This window comes from Rosa rugosa, chromosome 6, assembly GCF_958449725.1.
Source record: "Rosa rugosa chromosome 6, drRosRugo1.1, whole genome shotgun sequence".
In the NCBI taxonomy this organism is placed as follows: Eukaryota; Viridiplantae; Streptophyta; class Magnoliopsida; order Rosales; family Rosaceae; genus Rosa; species Rosa rugosa.
In genome coordinates, this window is record NC_084825.1 from 41,888,664 (window position 1) to 41,901,916 (window position 13,253).

Here is a 13,253-nt window from a genome sequence, read left to right on the forward strand (position 1 = left end):
TAGCTAGACTTTTTCGCCACCACTGCTGACCCAACTCCAGAACAGGAACGACCCTCTAGACGGCGAAAGAGAAGATTGTCTCTACCGCAACCTGCAGTGCGCCCGACCCAACAACTAAAACCTAACCCAAAAACAAAACTCAAAGAAAACCATGACTACAACCTTAACTCGAGAGACCTGACATAGATAACCAAAAACTAAAGGTAAAAAAATAGACTAAACACCGAAGAAAACAAGTAGAAGCCCAAGTCAGCAAAGAAAGTGAGCAGCCCATCCATCTCGGCCCAAATCAGTAGCTGCACCACCACTCTGTCCCCATACCCACCGCGCCACCACTAATGCCGGACCTCCACCACCATCGTGCCACCACCGCAATCCGCCATGGATCGGCACTGAGCTCCAAAGCCAAAACGCAGCCACCAATCGACCCAGATCCAACCCGGCTACCCAAATTAGGGAACATCTTATTGACTTGTTTTTGTTGATCTCCGGAGAAAGAAAAAAGAAATTGAGGAATAATAATTGGCAAAAAAAAAAAAAAAAAAAAAAAACAAAATGTTCAATTTCTTTTTTATATTCAACAAAATTAATTCATCCAAACCCCCTTCAGTCTTCCCTTCTCCATTTTGGCATTTTGCTACAGTAAAACTCTCTTTCTCACCCTTGTTTTTTCCTCACTTGGTGGAGCCGAATCTTTAAGGGAAGCAAAGCCAGAGGGATGAGTGGAAATGAAGAAGAAAATGAAGACGCTAAATGTCTCTTTCTTCAAAAGTTGGACGGCCAAGATCGAGGGTCATCCTTTTGCTCTCACTCGGTTCCTTCCACACCTGCAACCCAAAATCAATGATACATGTCTCTTCTCTTCTCTCCATTTCTTCTAATCCTTATTGTAATCTGGAGAGCTTGTGCCCAACAGGAGAAAACATCCTTGTTTGCTTTGATCCTCATCTAAGAGTGCTATAAGAGGTATAAAGTTCATCCCTAATGTACGTTTTTTCTGATTGTAATATCATGCCAATAAATCTCAGCTTGATCCCATAGGGTTTAAGAAATTTTAGTTTTGGTTCAATGTCTTGCGCGTACTTTTCTTTATCAGGTTGGTTCATTGTTGGTTTTTGTATTTCACACCCAAGTAATAATTCTTTGAGAATAGTTGGAGTTATTTTACCATGCTAGCCATGTTAAGTTAATTAATCTTCTGCTTTCTGCTGTGGGAGAAGAGGACAGAACCAATTTTCAAGATAGTTAATTGACTAGTAATACAGTAGAATGTGCCTTCTTTAATCAACATAACAACAATAGTACTCCAGGACTCTGGGACTAGTTTATAGGAACATGCATGCATTCGGATGTTTTTTAACTGCTGCAGATTAAAAGTCCAACTCAGCTAGCAGCAGATTTAGAATTTACTGATCATTTTAACTTAGATACATCCTTCTGCCTTTGACAAAAAATAGGACATTTCAATCTGTACAATTCTAGCCTATAGGTTCTTATCAGTCGCCACTATTAGTATAATCGTAGCTCACTTTCTCAAATCCTCCCTTCTCTTTGTTATTTTTTCCTATTGAACCTCTCCTGGAAATCAATGAAATGGTCTGTTCACAACCTATTTAGCTGCTCAGTAATTCACATATCTGATGGTAGTTCCAATTCACACTTGTGGCACTTCAAATTGTGTAGAAGAAACCAGGTTAAGGTCTGTCTACTTCAGCTAGCCTAGCTGTTTTTGAATTCTATTAGATTTCTGCATATATGTCTGGATTCATAGCAAATGTTTGTGTGTTTGGGTGATTACCATTCCGGAAAATGATATGTATCCTATACTGTGTGAACATTCGTTACGCAATATCATTTTTCAACAAGCATTGTAACTTTAGGTTTATGCTTTGTGATCACCATGTGGATAATTGGATAAAAACTGTAAGCCTTATAAATGCATATAAAAGTAAATTTTGATCCTGTATAAAATGTAAAAATGAGTTGTTGGGTGACACCCAGATTAAAAGAGTGAAGTATTCTTGCCTCCTCAAAGAGGCAGCAGCTATTCGCTAATTCCAATCATGAATTAGAAACTTCTTACCATATGAATAACTTGTACCCCTCATTCTTCACCTCTTGATAGATATTGTACCAGATATCTGCAATTTTCAGCTGCAACATAGAAGAGACTCTTTCCAGAATGAATTATATATGATATGCATATATTTAGTTCACTAGCTAGGAAATCATTCTGCAGTTGGTATGCAGGTAGAAAAGCCAAAAGAATTGTCTTCATTGTTTTCCATGCCAGTGCCAGACCTTAAAACAATAATGGATGACTTTTGGATTACTCTTATGTTCCTTGGAAACAATCCTCGATACATTGCCACAAATGAGAACATATATGGGTTCCAGTGGCAATGAGCATATGCAGCACCTTTACTCCTTTCCCTTCTTCAAATCCTCAATGGAAGTATGATGTCTTTCTCAGTTTCAGAGGTGATGACACTCGGAAGGGTTTTACAGACCACTTATACACTGCATTGGAAGATAAAGGAATAATAACTTTCAGGGATGACCTTGAACTTGGAAAAGGGATAGCTATTTCTCCAGAACTCTCAACTGCAATTGAAGAATCAAGGTTTGCTCTGATTATTATTTCACAAACTTATGGGTCATCAACATGGTGCTTGGATGAACTTCAAAAAATTCTTGAATGCATGGAAGCAAAAGAAGCAGTGCTGCCAATTTTCTATCATGTCGATCCCTCTGATGTACGAAAACAAACTGGACCTTTTGCAGAAGCCTTTATCAAACATGAAAAAAGGTTCAGGGATGAGAAAAAGAAGGTGCAAAGGTGGAGGGATGCTTTAACAAGAGTGGCAAATCTCTCTGGGTGGAATTCAAAGGAGAGGTACAATACTTTTTCTACTCTTTCCACTGAAAAATTGTTACAGAGTTGATGATCTATATATAATACTATATACTATTGAGGGACTTCAAATGTATGTCAAAGAAAACAGAACCAGTTATCTTTGCAAGGTGTAGTTAAAGAATATTACTGGTGATAATGCTAAATTGCATAATGTTATAGATGAATTCAATATGATATGCTTTATTTTGTTTCAAGTCACAAGTAGTATTGTAAGAAAGATGACCAATCTGAAGCTCAAAGTCATAGAAATAATTAGATTTGAGGCAAAGATTGACGTTGGCTTACTTTCACCAGATTTCAGGCCTCATGATAGAAACCTACTAAGACGTGATTTCTTTGTCTACAATTATATAGTAGTAACGCCATATCTGCACTAGTACTGAATATTAATCCTATGAATAACATAATTTGTACCGTATATTCTTTGTTGTTGTAGTTATGAATCACATCTTGTCAAAGATATTGCTGAAGTGATATGGACAAAATTGCACTCTACAGAGTGTCATTCTGTTGAGAACCTAGTTGGAATCAATTCAAGACTGAAACAAATCAATTCACTCTTAGGCAGATGTGTGGATGATGTTCGCTATATTGGGATATGGGGGATGAGTGGTATTGGCAAGACAACTATTGCTAGAGTTGTTTATGAGAGAATATCTCGTGAATTTGAATTTAGTATGTTTGTTGACAATGTTAGAAATGTTGTTGAAAGAGGTGGACTAGTTAGCCTACAAAGGCAACTTCTTTCTGGGATATATATGAAAAATGACATATCAAATCTCCATGAAGGAACCACAATGATATGGAGATTCTTTTGTCACAAAAAGGTTCTTCTCATTCTTGACAATGTGAACCATTTGGATCAATTACAATATCTGGTTGGAAACAAAACTTGGTTTGGTTGTGGGAGTAGAGTTCTTATAACAACTATAGATGAAGATATATTACTCAAGCATGGTGTGGAGAGAAGGATTAAGGTCAAGGGACTGAATAGTGATGATGCTCTCCAACTTTTTAGTCGGAAAGCTTTTGAAAAAGATTACCCTGAACCATATTATGTTGTTTTGTCTAATCTTGTTGTGAATTATGTCAAATGTCCATTAGCTCTTGAAGTTTTGGGATCTTTTTTGCGTGGAAAAGGTACAAGTGAATGGAAGAGTGTGTTGGACAAACTAGGGAAAGTGTGTCGTGTCCAAATTTTGAAGACACTCGAAATAAGTTATCATGGTCTAAATGAAGATGAGAAGAAAATGTTCCTTGACATTGCATGTTTCTTCAATGGGAAGGACAAAGATCAAGTAATAGCTTCTTGTGATGTCTCTGAAGTCATTGGAATAGAAGTTCTCATCGCGAGATCACTCCTAACTATTTTGAATGGAAAACTATACATGCACGATGCCCTGCAAGAAATGGGTCGGGAAATTGTCATCCGAGAATCTCCTTTTGAACCAGGAAGGCGCAGCAGGTTGTGGTTACGCGAAGATGCCAATCATGTCTTGAGCAAAAATACTGTAAGTCATAGGCATAAGTTTTTTGAGTTAAGTAACACAAGGTACTCTACTTAACCTTTTTCTTGAGTTATGAGCTTTCACTATTCTGTATTCATGTTTTATTAGGAAACAGAAGCAATAGAAGGAATAGTTCTGCACCCAGCTGAGCCAGGACTGAAAGTGCATGCGAATGCCAAGTCCTTTTCAATGATGAAGAACTTGAGATTCCTCAAGATTGATAATGTGAACCTTCCTAATGGTCTTGAGCATCTTCCAGACGGTATACAGATTTTAAAATGGACTGGATATCCCTCAACTTCTCTTCCATCCAGTTTCAACCCAGAGAAGCTACTAGAACTTAGTATGCGTCATAGTTGCATTTATCATTTTCGGACCGGAATAAAGGTATCTTGTCACTTATCTCTGATATCACCACCTGTAAAAATTGTCGAAGCATTAAAGCTAATAAGTTTTCTGAACTTTTACTTGACAGCCTTTGTACAACTTGAAAACCCTCAATCTCAGTCACTCTCTGAAACTTCTCAGCATGCCAAACTTCAGAGCTATGCCATACCTTGAGGTTTTGATTCTTGAAGGTTGTACACGGTTATTTGAGGTTGATCCATCAATTGAAGCTCTAGAAAGACTTGTTTTGATGAACTTGAAAGATTGCAGAAACCTAGTGCATTTTCCAGGCAGCATATATGGCTTAAAGTCTCTTAAAGTTCTTAATCTTTTCGGTTGTTTACAGCTGAATAAGCTGCCAGAAGAGTTGGGTGCTGTAGAGTGCTTGGAGGAACTTCATATGAGTGGCACTGCCATAAGAGAGCTACCGTCCTCTATTGGAATGCTTGAAGGTCTTACTTTGCTAAACTTGAGAGATTGCAAAGAACTTGTGAGTCTCCCGACAAGTTTGTCCGGCATAAAATCTCTCAAAGTTGTTAATCTTTCTGGTTGTTCGAAGCTTGAGAAACTGCCGGAAGAGTTGGGTCATGCAGAGAGTTTGGAGAGGCTTGATATGAGTGGAACGGCCATAAGAGAACCGCCTTCCAGCCTTTCTCTTTTGAGAAATCTTAAAGTTTTATCTCTCCAAGGATGCAAGTGTTCCACCACCTTCTTTTACTGATCCGAAGGCTTTGTCATTACCTTTCTTATTCACCCGGTTTGCATTATATAAGAAAACTGGATCACAGTGGCTGCAGCATTTCTGAAGTTCCTGAACACCTCATCAACATTAATAAAAATCATTTTATTAGCTTCAAAAATAGTCGGAGCTTTCTATACGTTGACTTTTTGTAAACGTTTATATAGTCTACTGATTCAAGTATCTGAGGTTCGACTCCTGAGAGCGGAATACTTTTTTTATTTTGATAACAAGATAGAAATTCTCGAAAACGTTTATAGTCTACTGAACTTGAATAAGTAATAAAATCCGCTGTAGCACAACACAACTTGGTTAGATTGAAATTGAATACCTTTTTATTTTGATACCACGATAGAAATTGTCAAAAACGTTTGTATAGTCTACTGGACTTGAACGTTTGTATAGTCTTATTGGTCGATATAGGCAAGGAACAGTTCAGTCAACCGAGAGACCATTTTGATGGAAAGAACATTCAATTGTCGAGGCCTGTTTATTTTTAAAATCCTCGCAGATGCGTTAGGCTCTTGTACTACCGCACATTCTGATCATAACCCGGGTTGAAAGAAGCCATAGCCGAATGATGTTACTGAGAAATGGAAATGCAATAGTAGTTGTGTACTAACCAATCAACTGCAATTGGTAATTGATATGAGAGAGCTAGGGTACGTGTGAGACAAATCTGTATGCATTTACGGAACACATATATATATACTAGCTGTGTATCGGAGACGCTTAGCCATTTGATCGGAGCTGAACTAGCACTGCAATAAGGCAGTCAGCCGCCAAAAGTAAACCATGGCTGACGAGGGACCATGCTAATTAAGCTTGGCGCAGACTAATTGTCATATTCACTTTTTTAAATATATAACCTGGGTAGGTTGGTTTTCAACTTCTAATAGCTTCCATTATGGAACCTTATTTAACACAATGAATATGATTAGATTGAGCCATTGAGGTTTAGGTTGTTCATCAATCCATCCGGCACCAGAATACTTTTTTGTTTTCATAGAAAGATAGAAATTCATTTAGACTTGAAAAGGCATCAATATCTGCTATCCGCAGTTCACAAACACGGTAAGAAACTGGAACATAACAATGCTGAATGCTCACACTCTGTTCATTATCTACACTAACTTGCACTAAACACTCCTCTCCTAGATGAGCACAATTCAATTATTTCCTAATAATTGCTTACTTGAATTATTTACCCCGGGATTTCTACCTTACTCCTTTAACCTCAGAAGTCTTGAGATTGGTTTCTTCTGCTACGTACTTATTGAATCACTCTCAAGTCTCAACTTCTAACTTTTCACTCGACTTTTCTAGTCCAATTGGGTTTCTGGCCACCACAGTTTCATACTCTGCTGCTTTGGCCTCATCTTTGAATTTTTTGTAAATGTCACTGCTATAGAACTTCCTAGTCCTAAGTACCAAAACAAGTGAAAAAAGCACACCAAGCATTGTCGCTCCAGTGATTATAATGAAGGGCAATTTGTAGCATTGTCCCCCACTACAATTTAACCCCTCCCCAGTCTTCCTCTTCAATCCCAAAGCTTTCAGTTGCTTCTCTGCCTCCTTATCATAGAGAAACCCTGTAACCCTCACATTGAGCAAATATGACCCCAGTGGACAAGCCATTACCCCAATATTGTTCAGAGTAGAGCAGTGCTTAAGCCCGAAAATCTCAGAAGTTACTGAAAATATCAGTGGCCACTGTCCACCGAAGCAAAACCCAATGATTATCGCAGCCGCATAGAGACCGTTGGGGACATTGAATGCAATCAGAAGGTGACCAATGCATGATAGCAAGAGGGTTAGAGTGAACATGAGAGGTCTAGAACATTTGTACTTTGTGACGAAGATTTCTGAGAGCATACCCACCATTACTTCCCCTAGGTAACACCATATGCTTGTGAGTGACACAAATGTGGTTACACTTCCCAATGAGTATCCTAATGCAGTTCCAATCTGACCCAAGTTGTCCATCATTGTTAACATGCCGCCTAGGCCACATAGTGTTGTCAAGAACAGAGCTAACATTTCGATGCTGAACACTGCTTGGAGTATGGTGTAGTCGTTTCCTATCTGTGGCGGACTAAATATGTGATTCCAATTCCAACAAGAAACTTTCTTGTCATCATTGGTTAACACTAATGACACTGGGGAAGAAATTATACTCAGCTGGTTTTGGCCTGATGAATCGATATGTTCTGCCGTACTAGTTAGTCGATTGTTCCTCCAAATATTTTGCTCTTCGGCTACAACAACAGCGAGTGGGAGAAAGAGCAAGAAAACCACCACAGCAGCACTCCCAGCGTACTCACTTTGTGTGAAGTCAACTTGCTGCTCTACTATGATTATTACCAACAAGAACATAGCAAGTCCAAGTGAGATAAAAAAGAATTTATGTAACACATTGCGGTCATTTTTGCTTGGTATAACCGGCATGATTCTAATGGTTCGGAGAAATATCAAAGAAAGAGTAGAAGGAAGCCATGCGACGAACAATGTGAAGGACTTAGTGTCATCACCATAAAAAGCATGGTATATCTGTGCTATTACTGCTGCACTTAGACCAATATAGCCCTCCAAAAGGCCTAACAAGAGTCCCCGGCTTCTGGGGAAGTTCTTCACGCATGTGACTAGAGCTCCTGTGTTGATGAAAGTGTGCGAGTTTGCCCCCATTGTTATGTACATGCACATGTGCCAAACTTGGGGCTTGGCTATCTTTTTGGTCACGGCAAGCCAAATCATGAAGTAGCCAAAGAAGTTGAAAGCTGCACCGATTGATAAGACCACCCATGGGGGAGTGACCTCGTTGATTAACCCCGAAAATATGCCAATGTTGGCGCCCAAGTCCTTGAAGAAGCTGATGAGATTGAGCGTCGTTTGGGTGTAACCGAGCGAGGACTTGATGTCATTTGAGTAGAGGCCGAAGCTGTAGCTTGCACCAGCACCAGCCATCATTAGAAATGAGGCAAACAACATGAGCCACCTTCCTGTAAGAACTTGGAGGGTGAAGCCCTTCATGTCTGTCCAACTACCCATTCCTCTCGATTAGAAGTACCTCTGGGGCAAAGCCTGCTTTTTAAGTGAAATTAGTATCTGTGAAACACATGAACCTTGAAGATTTTTGTTTTCCTTTAGTATCAAGCTGGGTTACCCAATAACAAGCCTAATGGACGTAAAATGACAATGACGACTTCAGAAAATGATAAACGAACTAATCGAAAACTGGAAACAATAAACTTGTACGTGTTTAGAACATCTATTTCAATTTTCACAATAAGAATTACTTGGACCATGTATTGACTCTTTTTCCCCTTATGTAATAGAGATATATTATTTGATGCTAATCTTACAAATTAATCAAAGATAACTTTGTCTAAGGCGTCAAAATTTATCTTTATCGTTCTCTTTAAAAAAAAAAAAAAAATCTCATGCTCCTATCTTTATCTTTAGCTAGACTACATATAGATGTGTCAGGGTCAAGTGACCAATCTTTTTGCATTATATTTTTGAGTGTTGAACTTATGGTTCTTGATGTATGTGGTTCATGAAGTCATGGTTAAAGCGGTTCAAACACCAGAAAGTAAACTAGATACATGCAAGTACATCTGTTTATTTTTAATTTTTTGGCACCTTCATAGTCTGTAAAGGCAGGCAACTTTATAACTTTGGATAAGGAATATGAGGAAAAGTGAAAGGAATATAGAGAGAGCAGTGAATTTACCCAACTTGTGAATCAAGGCAACTAATTTCCGGTGGCAAACACTGCAAAGATATATGTACTGCGGCGGAGGAGCCGTTGGCTCCGTCTTCGACGGCAGCGATGGGGAGGCAGTGGCAGCGGTTGCCTCAGGCTCTTTGGATTTGGGTTTGTGGTAATTAAGGTGGTGGGTTTCAGCTGCTTGAGTCTGAGGTGATGAAGATGAAGATTATATATAGAATATATAAGGTTTAGCTTGTCGAGTGTTTGGAATCAATAGACGTCTCTTTGGACTTTAGGACTACAGTTGAGTGGTGTCGAAACCTTTTGTTTTTGTTTTCTTTGCCTCTTGGGCATATGTGTGGTATTCTTTGAAGTTTGAATGGTCTCTATCTACTCGGAACTTGGAAGACGTGTGAGGTTGGAGTCATTACTCTCAAGTCATAACCAGCATCATCACTGTCACCATGATTGCACAATTATATATGATTCCTTTTTTTTTTTTGACAAGAAATTATATATGATTCCTGAATATACGAACCTTGTTGAAGTTTAGTATATTTTTTTTGCATAATTTCGCTTTCTTACAGTCAAAGTTTGGAGGAGCATGTCTTTAAGTTTTTTTTTTTTGATTAAGAATGAACTTTATTAATACTAGCATTGAGGTAATAACAGTCCCTTCAAGCTCTTCCACTATAGTTTGCATCAATTAAATCAGCTAGCCAAGGAGGACTACTTGGCAATACATCGATTGAACTAGACTCAAAGCTTTTCCAGCATGTCTTTAAGTTTAATATAAAATGTACGTAATTCTTTTAGGAGAAAATTTGACTAATAAATATTTATTTATTTTTTTGATGAAAAGAGGTCAGCCCATTATATATATTCAGCAAGCAGTACAAAAACAAAACACCCCTATGGGGTCGACAGAAAGAATCGTTCCTTAGGAAACCCTAAACACTTATTCTATAACAAGAACAAGCCCCAGGCCACCCCGAGTACACCCACCTTTTAAGGAAAATAACGCACCTTTATTTCAAACAAAGATCAAATATCCTCCGAAGCAAATAGTAAAATGAACCCTCAGAGAATATGATCTTTGAGACCTAACAAAATTTAAGCAACAATAGAAGTAAAAGGTGGGCCCCCACCTTGCACCTCCAATTCTAGACCAGCCTAGGCCCTAGACAAGAGAGTCCAGCCCACGATCCAAAGACCCAACAACTTGTTTGGAGCCCAAGCACTTAGCCCATTTGAAACCCTAGCCTTTGAGCCGCCGCACACCTGAGCCTCCGAATCAGCACCGCCACAAATGGCACTTGCAGCACTAGAATAGCCATCCCCGTCATCAGACCTGCCTCTGCAGCTGCAGCACATACTGCTACCAACATTCAAGCCACCAGCACCATCCACATCAAGGGAGTACAAGTTAGATAACTCCCCCACCGCAATGCCCACTGCAGTCAAATCCGCCCAAGAGTCGGGCACACCCAATCTGATCCCATCACCCACGACCACGATCCAGAACCAAGCACACTGAGTACACAGATCTCCAGGCTCCTTCATCCACGCTGCAATCCGAGCAACCGAGACCCCATCTCGGCCAAAGACAACTCGGTTTATCACCGAGCATACGACACGATCAGCGCCGTCGACCCTAGTTGCCCGACCCGCATCCGCAAAAGTATCACCAAAACCTGACACCATCACAAAACCATCGCTACCCAAAGCAAGAAGAAAAAGAAAAAGCAGCCTAGAGGCCGCCATGGCCACTATTGACAAGCAATAGAGATATACTAGAAGCTGCCGCGAGAGGTGGTTTCTCAACCCTAGCAGAGCGCTAGGTCTTACGAAGTCTTTTTGGATTATTGGTTGTCCTTGGTCTTTTAATTTGATCATTGACTAATAAATAAAAGGACTAAATTCAGTTTGCCCCCTTCAACTTTGGGGCAAACATCAGTTTGGTCCCTGACATTTTTTTTTAATCATGATGGTCCTTGCACTTCTATTTTCCATCACGCAAGTCCAAAATTCAAATTTGGCTCGAAAGGTGATGTCATATGCTAAGCTGGACCAGACATCCGGGCCCACTTTTCAGATTTTAAATCACTAATAAGGGCAAAATAGACATTTCTAATTTAATTTAATTTTTTTTCTTTTATTATCTAATATCTAATTTTTTTTTCTTTTTTCTCTCTCTTTAGCTTCACTTTGCCTATCTCTTGCCGCACGACCTCTCTCTCTCTCTTCTTCTTCTCTTCCTCTGCCATCACCGGAGATCACCACCTCCAGCCATGAGCACCACCGCCTCCGCCCTCACTCTCTAGCGCTTCTCCCGACTCTCCTCAGCTAAAGACTTCACCTTTCAGCTACTCCAAGAAATGGGTCAGGACAATTTCACCCCCCAGAAGCAGAGCTCAAGTGGGCTGCCCACCACCACCGCCACCTCAGCCCGAGCAGCCTCCCCTGGCCCCGTCCTGCCACGTGGCCGCCAGATCCAGAAGACGTTCAACAACATCAAAATCACCATCCTCTGCGGCTTCGTCACCATCCTGGTCCTATGTGGCACGATCGGAGTGGGCAACCTTGGCAGCTCCGAGGCCGACGCCGTGAACCAGAACTTAATCGAGGAGATGAATCGGATCCTGGCCGAGATCCTATCCGACAGTGACCCCAATGACCCGGATGAGTTCATCAACGGCACCCAGATCAGTAACCCGAACGTGACGTACACGCTCGGACCCAAGATCAGAAATTGGGACATAGAGAGAAGGCGGTGGCTTCAGTCGAACCCGGAGTTTCCGAGCTTGGTGAACGGTAAGCCTACTCGGATTTGATGTTTGATCAGAAGTCTTGGATTGCTTTTAATACTGGGAGTTTTCTGTTTAGGAATTGCCAGTGGTCTTTGGATTTGCTTGATGCTTGGGCTCCGATGGGTCCCAAGGGGCCGATAAGAGAGGAGGCCGGGAAGGTTTTGACGGCGAATTTGAAGGGGAGGCCGGCGTTTGAGGCGGATGATCAGTCTACATTGATATACTTGTTGCTGTCGCAGAAGGATCTGTGGATGGAGAAGGTTTTTGTGGAGAATTCGTACTACTTGCACGGATATTGGGCTGGATTGGTGGATCGGTATGAGGAGATGATAGAGAAGTATCATCCGGATTTGGGGGATGAGAGGTGGCCGTTTGTGACCCATTTTGTGGGTTGCAAGCCTTGTGGGAGTTATGGGGATTATCCGGTGGAGAGGTGCTTGGGCAGCATGGAGATGGCTTTCAATTTTGCGGATAACCAGGTGCTTAAGCTTTACGGGTTGGTGGCTGGAGGTGGTGGTCTCCGGTGATGGCAGAGGAAGAGAAGAAGAAGAGAGGTCGGGAAGAGAGAGAGAGGCCGTGCAGCAAGAGAGAGAGAGGCAAAGTGAAGCTAAAGAGAGAGAAAATAGAGAGAAAAAAAAAGAAAAAAAAAAGAAATTAGATAATAAAAGAAAAAAGAAATTAAATTGTAGATACCTCTACTAGCAAGCTAGTTTGTCTACTTCACCAAGCATAAGTAACTCTCTCTTAGGGGCCCACAAGCCATGGTGGGGCCCAACTGAGACATACACCTTGTAGCCCTATGTTCAAGCTACGCCACGATATCCAGAAGTGGCAAATACGTCGCCGGGAAGCCACCTTTCCGGCCTTGCAAAGTTGCCTTCACAATATGGCTTCAAGACTAGAATAGTGATTATTACATCCCACATCTAAGAAAATGTAAAGGAGATGACTTCCTTCACCTATAAAAGGAATGTCTCCTCCCACTTAAACATGATCCCATTACACACTTTGTAATCCCCTTGGGCCGCAAAGCCCAAACACACATACTACAACATTCAAGTGGATGTAGTTTCCCGCTAAGGCGGGAAACGAACCACTATACTTCGCTTGTGTCGTTCTCTCTCTCTCTCTCTCTCTCTCTCTCTCTTTACTTATCGTTAATTAGATCCCCACATATCCA

At 40.7% G+C, this 13,253-nt stretch overlaps 3 protein-coding genes across 9 annotated transcripts; 2 read left to right on the plus strand and 1 right to left on the minus strand.

Annotated features, from left to right (window-relative positions):
* Nucleotides 1-641: 641 nt before the first annotated feature.
* Nucleotides 642-5,750, plus strand: LOC133715005 (disease resistance protein RUN1-like). Of its 5 annotated transcripts, none has more exons than XM_062141306.1 (5): nucleotides 642-966; nucleotides 2,126-2,896; nucleotides 3,354-4,428; nucleotides 4,534-4,812; nucleotides 4,901-5,750. In XM_062141306.1, exons 2-5 carry the CDS (start codon nucleotides 2,403-2,405, stop codon nucleotides 5,531-5,533), a joined length of 2,481 nt encoding a protein of 826 aa, XP_061997290.1. In that variant the 5' UTR covers nucleotides 642-966; nucleotides 2,126-2,402; the 3' UTR covers nucleotides 5,534-5,750. The 5 variants fall into 5 exon arrangements, with proteins under 5 accessions (XP_061997290.1, XP_061997289.1, XP_061997291.1 ...); XM_062141305.1 differs by having other exon boundaries at nucleotides 2,251-2,896; XM_062141307.1 differs by having other exon boundaries at nucleotides 2,294-2,896.
* A 794-nt stretch (nucleotides 5,751-6,544) lies between these two features.
* LOC133715420 (protein NUCLEAR FUSION DEFECTIVE 4-like) lies at nucleotides 6,545-9,588 on the minus strand. Of its 3 annotated transcripts, none has more exons than XM_062141909.1 (2): nucleotides 9,290-9,588; nucleotides 6,545-8,632 (listed from the first exon to the last, which is right to left on the minus strand). In XM_062141909.1, exon 2 carries the CDS (start codon nucleotides 8,597-8,599, stop codon nucleotides 6,839-6,841), a length of 1,761 nt encoding a protein of 586 aa, XP_061997893.1. In that variant the 5' UTR covers nucleotides 8,600-8,632; nucleotides 9,290-9,588; the 3' UTR covers nucleotides 6,545-6,838. The 3 variants fall into 3 exon arrangements, with proteins under 3 accessions (XP_061997893.1, XP_061997892.1, XP_061997891.1); XM_062141908.1 differs by having other exon boundaries at nucleotides 6,545-8,673; nucleotides 9,285-9,588; XM_062141907.1 differs by having other exon boundaries at nucleotides 6,546-8,632; nucleotides 9,285-9,587.
* Nucleotides 9,589-11,641: 2,053 nt separating this feature from the next.
* On the plus strand, nucleotides 11,642-12,600 carry LOC133716800 (probable xyloglucan 6-xylosyltransferase 5). The gene is made up of 2 exons (XM_062143456.1): nucleotides 11,642-11,972; nucleotides 12,083-12,600. Exons 1-2 carry the CDS (start codon nucleotides 11,642-11,644, stop codon nucleotides 12,598-12,600), a joined length of 849 nt encoding a protein of 282 aa, XP_061999440.1.
* The last annotated feature ends 653 nt before the right edge of the window (nucleotides 12,601-13,253 follow it).

Excerpts from the sequence above, each read along its gene's own strand:
- LOC133715420 (XM_062141909.1), bottom strand. The coding sequence starts at position 8,599 with ATGGGTAGTTGGACAGACATGAAGGGCTTCACCCTCCAAGTTCTTACA.
- LOC133716800 (XM_062143456.1), top strand. The coding sequence starts at position 11,642 with ATGGGTCAGGACAATTTCACCCCCCAGAAGCAGAGCTCAAGTGGGCTG. Across the intron at positions 11,973-12,082 it reads CATCAACGGCACCCAGATCA|CCTACTCGGATTTGATGTTT; the intron begins GTAACCCGAACG and ends GTGAACGGTAAG.
- LOC133715005 (XM_062141306.1), top strand. The coding sequence starts at position 2,403 with ATGAGCATATGCAGCACCTTTACTCCTTTCCCTTCTTCAAATCCTCAA. Across the intron at positions 2,897-3,353 it reads GGGTGGAATTCAAAGGAGAG|TTATGAATCACATCTTGTCA; the intron begins GTACAATACTTT and ends TTGTTGTTGTAG. Across the intron at positions 4,813-4,900 it reads ATTTTCGGACCGGAATAAAG|CCTTTGTACAACTTGAAAAC; the intron begins GTATCTTGTCAC and ends TTTACTTGACAG.